Below are 13,448 nucleotides of genomic sequence, written 5' to 3'. Positions count from 1 at the left end.
TATTAAACATTAATAAATTCTTGAAAATATTCAAATGCTGAAATGTAGCCAGTGAGGTTTTTCCTAAAACGTCAACATTTGTACTAGGTGATATTAACTTCAAACTTGACCCAAAGACACCAAATAAAACAGCAATCATCGATAGAACTAATATCTATAGTGTAATCTTGGTGCATTTATATTCTTACAATACATTACAGCTGTACAAATATGACTCCGGGTGAAACAAATAGTTTTTGTTTAAATACCAGTAATGAAAAAATAATTAAAAAGAAAATTATTTTCGTTTATTTTAAGTTTGAATACGAAAAAAACACTATTTTCCTCTTATTTAGAATGCGGATGAACACTTTTTGAATTATAATACAATAAAAAAAAAATTGATTTTCAATTAATTTGTTAAAACTAAAAAGACCCACAGTGGCTACAATCTTTATTGTAACCAATCAAGGGGATATCAAGGGATTAAGTACGTTACTGCTTTTTGACAATGTATTCTTTGAAATTTTGCAACAGGCACCAGGTAACGTTTCAAGACAAGACAATGCAGAAGATCAACACCAGCAGCAAAACCGTGGTTGAACGCGCAAGTATGTGATGGTTCTTCTGGACACTCTGCTGCTGATGGGGCTAGCTGGCGGACCTCCCCCACTGTTTCCGAGACATAGAATCAGCAATTTCATTTATCTACCCCAGAAACATGTTGCGCTCGAAAATACGCATTGTTCTTCATAACCAACATAAGAAAAGCTCAGAATAGACACCAAGGATATATTGTCAATTCGAAACTTTATTTGATTATTCCTCAGCCCTGGAGACCCCAAAGAGTCAATGCTAACACCACAGGCACTAACTCTAATAAAGTAATATCCTTCATAATGGCTTGCCCTGACCAATCCTGTGGTCACTGGTAGAAAGCCCATTTCCTACCAAAAAGGCTTCGCAGCCAAGCTCGGCCGAGCCTGCATTATCAGTAAACAGCTGTATGACATGATTTGCTGAACAAGAAACTTCAAGAAAGTACGTTTCACATAAAAATGTCCCTAGAAACTGTAACCACATTTGCATATCAGACTTCATGTCCGAGGTGATCTTTATGAAATGATGCAGTTCTTTCACTCCTGCCACAGCATCGTAAAACCTTCTTAAGAATGCCCTGCCCGGTTTTACAGCTCTACAGAAAAAAATTAAACAACCTACAATCGATTGTAACTGCCGCAATGTTATCTTTTTACTTTTTCAATATCAATTAACTGCCTTCTCAATTCTAACATTTTGGTTTTTGTTATACGAACCACCATTTCAACTGTGTCAATTTCCAGGCCCAAGAACACCAGACAAGTGACAGGACCCACCGTTTTTTCCTCTGCTGTTGAAACACCTAACTCTAGACAAACTGACTGAAAACAATCCATTAACAACTTACATGTATCAGCTTCTAGCTCCCCGGCAAATAAAAAAAATCATCCAGGTAGTGATCAAGAGAACTAATCTTAGACCTTTTCTCTACCAGCCAATGAAGAAATGTTGAAAACTTCTCGAAAACATTGCACGATATAGCACAACCCATTGGTAGGCACTTGTCTACATAATATTCCCCATCTAGCATAAAACCTAACTGATCGATGTCCTCTGGATGTACTGGTAATAGTCTGACTGCAGATTTTATGTTCATCTTGGCTGACAAAGCTTCTTTCCCTAAATTTGAAATCATATTCACAACTTTGTCAAACGAGGTGTACATTACTGTACATAGATCCTCATCAATAAATTAATCTACACTATTACCTTCCGGGTACGACAGGTGCGTTATCAATCGCCAGGTCTTATCAGATTTTTGTACAAGACCTATAGGCGATACACGTAATGTTTAAATGGGCTTTGTAGAAAATGGTCCAGATTCGTCCTAAATTAACCTTTTTCATGACTTTATCTTTAGCTGCCACCGGAATATTCACTACCGAAACTAGATTTTTTACACTGTGTTGGGACTATGAGACCTGTATAGTGTAACCTAAACCCACTAGAAAACCCCTCTCCTAATTCATGTGCTATAGTGTTCTGAGGATATTCTGACAGACATTGCTTTAACATTTCCACCTTAACTGATGTTTCCCCGAGGGCCCTATATCTTTGACCTCTCCCGCGAGGGAAATGCCCCTGGATTCCTTGTTGACCTCGGTTTTCTGTCTGATTGTAGTAACCGGGGTTGGGGGCCCTAAAACGGGGGTTTCCCTGCTGGAAGTGAGGGCGAAAGGAATCATTATTCCTCCCTTGACACATTACCATGGGGTGATTACCTGTACACTTCATAGCAGTTATTGTGTGAAACCGTTTGCTGGTAGTTGAAATTCTGAGACCTAAAGGTTGACTGGTTTGTGACTTCACCTGACGCATGGTAGGATAACCAAAGGCTTCCATTATCTATAATCCGCCCCATGATAAGCTTGGGGTTCATGCTGCATTTTTAATCTAAATTATTGTGTCATAGAGTTTCTTTTCGCATCCAAAACCCCTAGAAAATTTTGAGGCTGCCCCAAGTCGAAACCATTGAGTGCATCTATACTTGGACAATATCCTGGGTAAGTTACTAAGTGATGCACAGACCCATAAATTTACAACATAAAAATTCAAGAGAAACCATCTGTCCTGCTCTCTCAATGTATAATCTATTTCTCTTGATGAATCATTAGTTTGACAACCATAATGACTTCCTGTTTATTGAAGCGGAGATTTAAGGATCTTTGTCTTCAGAGTTGATTTGTAATTACCAGATCCTAAAATTCTTTTTTCTACATATTTCCTGTGACGATGATTTTTTCTTTTTTCGATTCACATAATTGGTGTCGAGACCTCACCATTATCTTCGACATCCAAATCATGATCAGCAATTTGGGTTGTCCGGAAGTTGTCCATGCTCTGACCCTGCTCTCCAGTATGAGCCCGCTTGGCAGAGAAGGCCCCGGGTCCGTGTCCACTGTACCTGGCCTCTTTCTTTTTGTTGTTCTGGGCATGATGAATAGGCCTAAAGTGTCCACTCAAAAAGAAAAAAAACAAAGCAATTAGATACATGTTTTTACCCATATTTACAACGATTTAGAACGTAGTAACTTTTAAAAGGGAGAGGATAATTTAATGGATTCAAAAATAATATTTTTGTGACGAACTTGTGCATTTCTCATTCAATTATTCTATTTATTAGACAACAAGTTATTAAATGTAAATACATGTACGTAGTTAACTTAAAAAGAGCATAGATCATGGATTCTCAATTTTTATTTACATGCATGATTTATCTATTTATGTATCCCTCCAATAGTGAATCAATTTGACGTAAAGTAATTAGTATACTTGAAAAACCATACGTATTCAGTATTATAAATTCTGACTTAACTTCACCACAATTATAATTCATATTATGCATGGGTGTACTTACGTGCATATATATATAGTCCAACAAATCTCTGCGAAACCATACAGTATAGCGACACCACGAAGAACCTGTTTTACCTTACCGTTGCTTTATGATAATCAGGTAAAAGTACATAATGGTAGTAGGCTTATCAGTGAAGAATGACTCAATATATGCTAACCGATAAAATCAGAATTAGATTACCCATGTTTTGATTCGAGTATCTACAACCCAATCTCAGGTGATGTACAATGATATAATATAACTTGGGTTTCTCTAAATAGCGGCATGTGATAGTTATGTTCCAGAAGAGCTTTAGGTGAGTTTGAAAAAACCCAGTATTAAAATTCGGCTTTAAGCTTTAGATTCTCCCCTCCATACTATCTTTACTTACCCGATGTCCCCCTCCTAGCGTCTCCTCATTAGGAACTATGAGGTCCCTACCGCCTTTCATCCTAACCACTGTCCATCAGGTACACATCCAACGAGCGATGATCGGAGAGTAAGGGAGACCGAGCTTCAGATGTCAAATCGATTGGCTATAGTAAAGCTGAGAAGACATTTTAATCATCATCCACAGTATTCATTAGCAACATGGGGCTAGGTTTAGTATTGATATAACGAACGTACCTAAACATAAAGGCTAGTATATATTTTGTGAGTTTGCATACAAACCCAAATTCAATATACTTTTATAGCCTATCATATATAGAGATACAAAAATAGTTAAATATGAGACGGTATAAAACGTTGAATAATACTTCAATCACAGTGCGTATTTTGTAGTACATTATAGAAATTCAGTTGCAGAAGATTATTAGTAAAAATATTATAAGCAAAAATTATTGGTTCGGAGAGTTATGCTTTGTTCATCATATTTACTACAAATGAAATAAAGTATGGTCAATTGTTACCTATCCACTACCACATTTACACGATTGATTTTAATAGCACTTGCCTTTCCAGATGCCAAGGGAAATGGAGGTCTCCAGGGAACTTTGTCTGCTTCACCAGAGATACCCCGTTAGGATCCATAAAGGTATAAATGTAACACATAATAGGTTTGGGTGGTTATAAGGGATAAACGTCTATAAAAACGTATTTCCAGACAGCTAAACCATCTTATCCATATTTTTTTTTTCCCCATTTTTTTTTTTTTTTTCTTACTTCAGGTATTGAGTATACATTCAAACTAATACTAACCAAACTAAATTATATGCCATAACAACCTACTTAAAGTACACTCGTTAATACTGTCCGAATGTATTTGAATAAAAAACATATATAAATCATTTGTAATGCTGTAAACGTTTGCTTATAAATACTCAGCGAATATATGTACTCTATACACTAAATTCTTCCTAGTTGGGTTTCATTATTATTTTTCGACGAGATTCCTACTCTTTGCAGCCTGTTTTTTTTAAAGCGTACCATTTAAATGATAGAATGACCCCATTTATCACATAACTTGACTCCCGTTCAAAGCGCATATCATACGGCTATGTCATAAAATTGTGCATAAGAATGTGAAAGTTTTATATATATTTCCATAAATTCTTATTATGTGATAAATACAATATCACATTCATTGCTACATAAAATGAAATTCATAAGAAGTCGTTTTGAATTATTTGATATGCCATTCTCTTAATGATGCTCAACGCTGACAAATGGTATATTTTCACTATAAAAAACCAGGAGCAGACGATTTAGTATGGAATGAAGTACTGATGGCGCATGCACCAAAGGCGAAATAAATTATTTTATGTTATATTTTGTGTTAATTAGGCATATATATACAAGATTAAACACCAATATTGTTCAAATAATTAATACCATTTATGCTCTGTCGGTGGTGGAGCATCTTTAAAGGCTCATGGGCATATCAAATTATTGAAATCTTTTAACAAAATTCATATTACAAAGTCATTCATGTAAGATCCTCTATTTATGTGTTATTTTTTGTTAAGAAAAAATCAAATAAGACGTGGTAAAATTAGCTTTTATCTCCAAAATCAAATATGGCTGACTTATGAGAGGGGCTTCAGCATCCAACAAAATAATTGACCAAAAGTCGGGTTATCCGAAAAATTACGCCCGATTGCCTAAGGGGAATAACTCTAACAAACCCATTTCGGCCAATCAAGGTACATCTATCATAAAAGCAAAAGTACGAAAATCCGAAAACTAGTACTTTTGCTATGGGATTAAGATGTACAAATAAAGTTGCATACATTTAAAAAGAGTTACCTACCTTTTATCCGCTAAAATTAGTGTCAAACGGATTCCGAAGGAGATATTAATTAAAATCAAAATACATTTACAGCCAATTATGTAGGAGATCAAAATGGTTTGATATGAGATGGTATATACGATGAATGAAATTTACTCCAATATTATATCGCAATCAATAATACTTCAATCACAAAAAACTGAAAGATTAGGATTTACAGAAGTTAAAGTTTGTTTCAGAGAGTTATGCATGATTCATTATTTATTTACTACAAATGAACATGGTTAATAGTTTCATATTAACTACCATATTCACGTGATTGATTTAAATATAATTCGATTTTTTCAGATTCCAAGGAAAATGGAAGTCACCAGAACATTTATTTTGCTGCACAAGAAATCATGGCGTGCAAAGGTATAATCTTAACAATTCATATTTATGTGGGTGTAAGGGATAATGTCTGTAAAATGTATCTTAGACGGTAACACATTTCCATTTTATCATTTTTTTTTTATTTCAGGCGTGTGTATACAACACAATACACGCTCTATAACCAACTGAAATTATATCCATACTATTTTTTTAAAATACACTGTTAACTGTCGAATGTATTTGAATGAAAACATAATAATTCGTTGAAATCTGTACAGTTGCTTAATTTCGCCTGTGTAAAATTTCGCGAATCAATGTATGATGTCACAGGTAATAATGACGTTTTGATCAAAATATGACGTTGCACAGAGTGCCTCGAAAGAAGGAATCCTAGTCAGATGTCGCGACTAACCATATATATTTACAGTATATATATTGACATGGACTCAATAACACGCTTTTTAGTATTATCATTATCAGTGTATAATGATAGTACAACACGTGCGGCGATTCTTTTGTTACGGGAAAAGTCGCTGGCGTAGCAACGTAGGGCCATGATCCTACTTTTGGTGCGAACATATGAATGACTCGTTTCCAATCAGGTATTCAATCGAATTCGTTGACGATGACCGGAGAGAAAAAGATATGGGTATTTTAATAAAAAAATGCAACTGTTGCGAGAATAAATAATATTCATTTACGTGAAAAAACTGTCAATATAAGGGGTAGATTTTTATTTTTTTGAAGTTTTGAGGGTATAATGATAATGTCGCCAGGGTTACATAATATACACGTATCCATTGTCATTTTACACTCATAACCTCGACAAAATAAAAAAAAAATCCTTAAATAATGATAGTACAACACGTGCGGCGATTCTATTATTACGGGAATAGTCGCTGGCGTAGCAACGTGGGGTCATGACCCCACTTTTGGTGAGAACATATGAATGACTCGATTCCAATCAGCTGTTCAATCGAATTCGTTGACGATGATGGGAGATAAAATATGGATATTTTAATAAAAATGTATGCAACTGTCGCGAGAATAAATCAAGTTTGCGTGAAAAAACTGTAACTATACAAAATATCTTTTTATTTTATTGAGGTTATGAAGGTATAATGATAATTAAGCCTGTGTAAATTTTTATGTAACCCGGCTTCGCCGGTTATTTTATTAATACAGGTCTATCCTCCGTACAAATAATAAAAGTCATGATAATGAAGAATTTGGTCTATATCGCGTACTCCGTAGACCGAATCATACATGACAATCACTCAGCAGCCCAAAGTTCATACAATCAATAGCCTATATCACGGTTATTTTCATTGGCTGAAAATCAAATATCAAATATGGCGGCTCGCTCCACTTCGAACCGCATCACTACCCTGACAACAATACATACCGGTAGTCGTTCCGCCTCGGTTATCCCAATTTTCATTTGAAATGGACGTTATTGAAATATGATCAAATTGATAAAAATATATTTCAAAAACATTTGAAAGGTGTAAAAGCTATAAAATTAAACAATTTGAACTATATCTACGGCCATTCTGACTACCGTAGTTACAAGCTTAGCGACCAACATTGTTTTAAATCTGATCACGAACATGTACTAATAGACTCATTTATGTAAATATACAGATAACGTGCTACATTTAATATGTCTGTATCCCATTGCGTTCACACCACCTTTAACGCAAGCAAAACACTGTTCAATCTCTATAGAAATGGAATATAAAATTATGTCTATTTAATTCGCGGCATTTTACAAATACACTTTAAACACTAGTAAACAACAAAAGCTAAAATTCATTTTTTATATTTACATTATAACCAACTATTTCTTTTAAATGCAATGTTCCTATAAAATACATCGTTTTACACGATTCATGTAACAGCCGCTCAATTGATGTTGTCGAGCTCAGAAAGTACACAAAATAAAGTTCCACAATAAAACTATTTTTTTCATTCCATTGATGCAATATCTCTCAAATAGTTTATTTTCTGAAATGTCATGTAAGATATTCATTACATTCAAACTATTTAATTTAAGAATTGAAAATACAGAAACAATATATAGGTCTAATCTGATGCGCATTGATACTACTTGCGGAAGTAAGTGGTCCGTTGTATTCTTGCGACTACGTTTACACAATTGTAAACGATTTCCCAGTTGGTAAGGCTATATACCAAAGAAAATGCGGAACAGTATATATATATAAACAATCATTCTATTATTGATAAATAGAATGTTACAGTCGTGGCTACGTATTTTGTAAGTCATTAAAAGCCGTTAAATAATTTGATATGTCATTCGCCTTAAGGTTCGTTGCATATCAAATTATTGAACTCGTTTTATAAATTTTCCATTACATAGCCAGTCATGTAAGATCCTTTTTTACGTTCTGTGATGTGATATGTAAAACCATGATTTGTTAACAATTTCACGAATCACGGTTAATACGCGAATTTGCCATCAGTGTGCATATTACCAACTATGCAGTAGTTTTCGAAAAGAATACGGCAAACATAGTAGTATGACCAACTTTATTTGACCGTGAATGTGAAACACGCCCTTACATTTAACAGATACAGCTTTGTTTATCCGCTAAAGTATATATCAAACTGATACATAAAAATATAATGTGAATGCAAAGTACATGGCATTTGTTATCACAGTCAGTAATTCTTTGAATGAGCACGAAGTTAGTTGATTATTTTGAGGCGTTTTAATCGAAGAAAATGCAAATTAAGTCAATATACGGAATCGTTTAAACTGACCATAATTGAATAAAGATGTAATAAATCATTGCATGAACTGATTCATCAGGTATACATTACACATTAAGCGAACTGTAGATACATGTAAATGTTTTGAATTAATAAAATAGCATGTGACACTATAGGCCTATATACGAAAAGCTTCAGTAATTATCGTGACCCGATCGAGTTCGCACGGGAAAAACAGAAACAAACATGTTAGCAACTGTTCAAAATGCTTAGGCCTATACACAGGGACCCGACACGAATTTCTAACCAAAAAGGTTATATATATTTTTATATATATATTATGGCATCAATTATATCTCTTTAAGGTAATATATGTAGATCCTGTTTATTAAAACAATCTAGAAATTCAAAAATATGTCCGTTTGTCCCCACCGTAGAGTTTATACTTTACAGAGTTATCTGCCCTGACGGGTAGGTATTGATTTTGACATAATGGGGCGAGTTCACTTGAAACTTAGAGTTAACACGAGCGGTGCGTGTGACGTTATTTGAACTTTGAACTCTACCCGTGTCTAACCCAGCTGAGACCCAGGGTTCGGAGAGTTTCTCTCGAAGTAGGCCAACGCGTTTTGTTCACGACTCTCGAACTAGGGTCTAAAATAGTGTTTTACGTCACTCAGCTCAACCCGCGAGTTTCAAGTGAACTCGCCCCATGTGTTTGCGAACGTACAGTCATGCATTGTGCCTCACAAAATAATGATGTAACAATCGATACCTACCCGCAAGGAAGCTAACTCTGTTATATGCAAAGACGGAATAATACATTTATGATAGCTAGGTATACTGTATAGAGACTACATCTAGTTTGTTGAAACATCGTAAAAAACAGAGATAGAAAATGTTGTTAAGGTTATTTTCTTAAGGACATACATAAATTGTGACACTATAAAAAGCGAACACATAATTATAAAGTACTTCTGATAATATATTTCAACAAAGATGGGATACAAAACTTAGGCACAAAAAATAGTCATAAACTGTACAAAACATACAGGCACATAGTTGACGAACGTCGCAAATGTTTAAGTATAAAATAGGTGGAGATGGGTATCTTTATATATCCAAGCTATATATCCAAAACTGGAACAAATTAGAATCAAAAACCGTTGAGTCGATCAGAAAAAAAATCATTGTGGTGAAATGGACGCTATAAAGTGATGAAGAAGACGCGGACAGACTCCGGACCCAGAAGTGCGCGCCCATGATTGGTCCTCCATAGATGCGGATGACGCTGATTAGTCAACCAAAACCGATCACGCGCCGACTGACCCTCTGATGGTCTTCATGTATAGTGCATATGCATACTATATTCTGAAATAAGATATGTGGTATTGCCGCATTATATAAAATATATTTTTGTACCAATAAATTAAATATATATTTATCGCACCTCGGACAGAAATGTCCCCAAATGATTGGCGGTGAGCCGTCACGTGGTGACCCCCTATCACTTTATAGGGGGTCAGTAAATTTTATTATGGTGCAATATGGCGGCTCTCGCCATCGCTTTAAATTTAAACACATTAGCTTCAACTTAATATACCACTTCATTACCGTAAAACTATATATTGATTGTTAATTTTTGTGTAAAAAAATAACTTTAATCGTTTTGATACTTCAAATTACATTAAATGCATTTTTAGATACGAGTTGCTTCCCCTACGTCAGTTTGAAAGTTGATGACGCGGCGAAAGTCAAACGTAACAATTCAAGCGTTTTCTAGACTGTGATTATAAACAAATGGAGGTGTTCTTACCTACAGATCAATCTACACTCTACAATCAACTTATCGGCATAACTTTTAAGTGATTATCTCAGCGAGAATGCACAGATGATCAAGGAGATTGTGCTTAAAATGTTAGATGGATGTTTGTGTCACTCTTGTTTGTGATGCTTTCAATACAGACGGTCTGGTGTCGTATTGAGGTAGGCCTACTGTGCACATAGGAATGTCGAAATTATGATTTATGAATTATTGATTGTTATTCTGCAGGTTCATTATACAGTATATTTGAAAATTCTTGAAAGAAATACATAGATAAATATTTAGCCTAACGTTAGGCCAATTATTTTAAAAGTGGCGATTGTTTGTTATCATGATTTCAGATTCTTGACCAAACAAATAGGAAACATTAATAAAACAAATAAATGGTCCTCGATGCGATAAATTCGTTATATAGTCAGTTACTAACCCCCTATAAAGGCTATAAATCTTACTGACCCCCTCTATGCCTTTATAGCAGAAATTAAAATTCTAATACTCACCTATGATGTAAAGTGTATTTCGGCTGTATGTCAAATCTGTAATATGAACTTAATCGGTCAAGTGGTTTGTCCAGGACAGGGCTTCACCTTCGGACAGTCACCCGCGGAGTAATTCTGAAATCATGAAATGTTGAACTTACACACTGTGTTGATTAATTGCAAATTATGTATTAAATATTGAAATAGTATTAATGTTGTTTAAGTTAATTATTTGTTACATGATTAAACTTTCTGAATATAATGAAAAAATAGGAAAAGTCCCCAGCCAAGGGGAGATAATCCATTACATAATCAGGTACCCCTATAATATAGAAAATGTCAAGATTTTGGAAGAAAACCAGATATACCAAACCTTTTACACATTCAAATTTACCAGGAACATGGTTCCAGAGCCTTTCTGTTTAAAATAAACAAATTAAACAAAGATCAAACCTGTAATGAGCACAAAAGATGCATGTCTTTGTCCATGACTGGAATCTGTGCAACCAACACATATTTCCGGAAATTTTGAATGACCCTGAAACACCATTAATATGTTTCATTAAAGGAAAAAATATTCACAAAATGGTATTTTTCATCATTATAACATAAAATGCATACTTTTAATAAACTAATTAGCCCTAATATTACAATTAATCAGTACAATTAGTTAAATTAGCTTACCTGAGATGACTCCCCCCCCACCCCCCACCACCACCCCCCCCCCTCCTCCCACCAATGATACCTGGCAGGTCTAAATACCACACCCCAAACTAGACATTATGTAATACAATGTAATTGTCTCCCCTTAATGTTACCAATTTCAAATGTATAAGCTGTAACTTATGTTTTATACCTTTATGGCTCTCGGCACTCCAATATGGCAGAAATGACTGACCCCAAAATTTCTTGATTTGACCGCTAATTCCTGGTTCACCTAAACTGGAACATGCATACAGTTCTGTGAACTAAATTCTGACAACTGAGGAGACCATGCACCGCGCACCCATGTGATCGTACTCATCTGATGTTAAACACACATGTCACACGTTTACAGCCGTGCTAATTACCTGAATCTACGTTATATGTACCATTAACTTACTGGCCAATTCTAAATAAACTGCATGCATAGTCACAGGGACACATATTGTTCTAAAACTTGGCGACTTACCTTTGTATCCATGGACTCACTCGGCTCCAGTGACTGACTCTTATACTTCCGGTTGCGTTCGCTATAGAGAGCAACCAACTAAATGATTTTACATAGACCACAGTGTTAAACTTTTTTAAAGTTTTGTACTGTATTATTAAAACAAAGAAATATTAGTTAGGTATTGTGTTCTATAATTAAAGTCTAGGTTCTCATATAACACTAGATAGAAAAAAAAAGTTTGGGTCCTTCTGCTCAAACTCCAACCAGGGTAGCTTTATTGAAATCAGGCGCATTTTGCACTAAAAAATCCTGAAATTCTAATGTTTTTACCTATTCATTATCAAAATTGATATTTTGAACCTAAATCTCAATATGAATTTTCAAATTCATATTATGGTTATCTAGGAATAATTGCCTGTCAGAAAACATTTTTACTTTTGAAATTCATAATAAGCCAGCCAATCAGCGGCCGAGTTATAATTCTATCCTGGGCTCAATCTTGTATACACAAGGGCCATTTCGAAGGTCTTTTTTATTTAGTTGGTTGATCCCTTATAGGGGGTCAGTAACTGACTATATAACAAGTAATATATATCACATTTTGTTAGATATTAGTGTCATCTCTCTGTTGGCCTATATATGACACGCGTCGAAACTTGTCGGTTTTACAATTGCGACTGTTATTATAATATCAATCAACCATACGTTGTGACAACTTCGCACACTCAACCACACATCGTAATGTTTATGGCTCACGCATTATTATAGTTGTGATACATTTTATTGTTTTAGAAAAAATTTTGGATCTCCGCAAAAGACTTCGGAAAAAATCTCCGGAAATCGGTAAGTTATTAATTTTATCAGTTTACATGTTTATTATATGTTCCACGAACAGTATAACCAACCTGTTTTCTTTATCTGATTTTATAACAGCACATAATTTGGAACGTCAAAATACTGAAATGGTCTTTCTGTCTTTCTATAAGTATGTCTGCCGTTCGTAAAATTTGAGGCATTCCAGTTTACAGCATACACTGTTTTACCATTATTTACGTGATGAGCAAATTGTACAACTTGTATGATTTCTTTCATTCGTAGTAAGATTATTTTGTATTCATGCAAATGGTATCTGATCTTCAAGTAAGGCAACTCAAGATTTACATAAGCTATGTAATTGTGCGAAAAAAATATGCAAAAAGAAAGAAATAATATATATATCCAGGTGCCGCTATCATTTTTTG

The 13,448-nt window shown here is 34.7% G+C and overlaps 1 protein-coding gene and 1 pseudogene across 1 annotated transcript in view; one reads left to right on the top strand and one right to left on the bottom strand.

The window, feature by feature from the left end:
* LOC138330624 (transcription initiation factor TFIID subunit 11-like) overlaps positions 1–13,448 on the top strand; it is a 54,129-nt gene that overhangs the window by 10,595 nt on the left and 30,086 nt on the right. The window contains exon 6 of the mRNA XM_069278177.1: positions 517–590. Within this exon, the coding sequence (XP_069134278.1) occupies positions 517–590 (74 nt within the window). The remainder of the gene's footprint in view (positions 1–516; positions 591–13,448) is intronic.
* LOC138331030 (uncharacterized) lies at positions 684–3,866 on the bottom strand (annotated as a pseudogene).

The sequence above is a fragment of the Argopecten irradians genome, chromosome 9 (genome assembly GCF_041381155.1).
Source record: "Argopecten irradians isolate NY chromosome 9, Ai_NY, whole genome shotgun sequence".
NCBI lineage: Eukaryota > Metazoa > Mollusca > Bivalvia > Pectinida > Pectinidae > Argopecten > Argopecten irradians.
The sequence above is the reverse complement of the archived record's forward strand: the minus strand, read 5'-3'. Positions and strand labels throughout refer to the sequence as shown.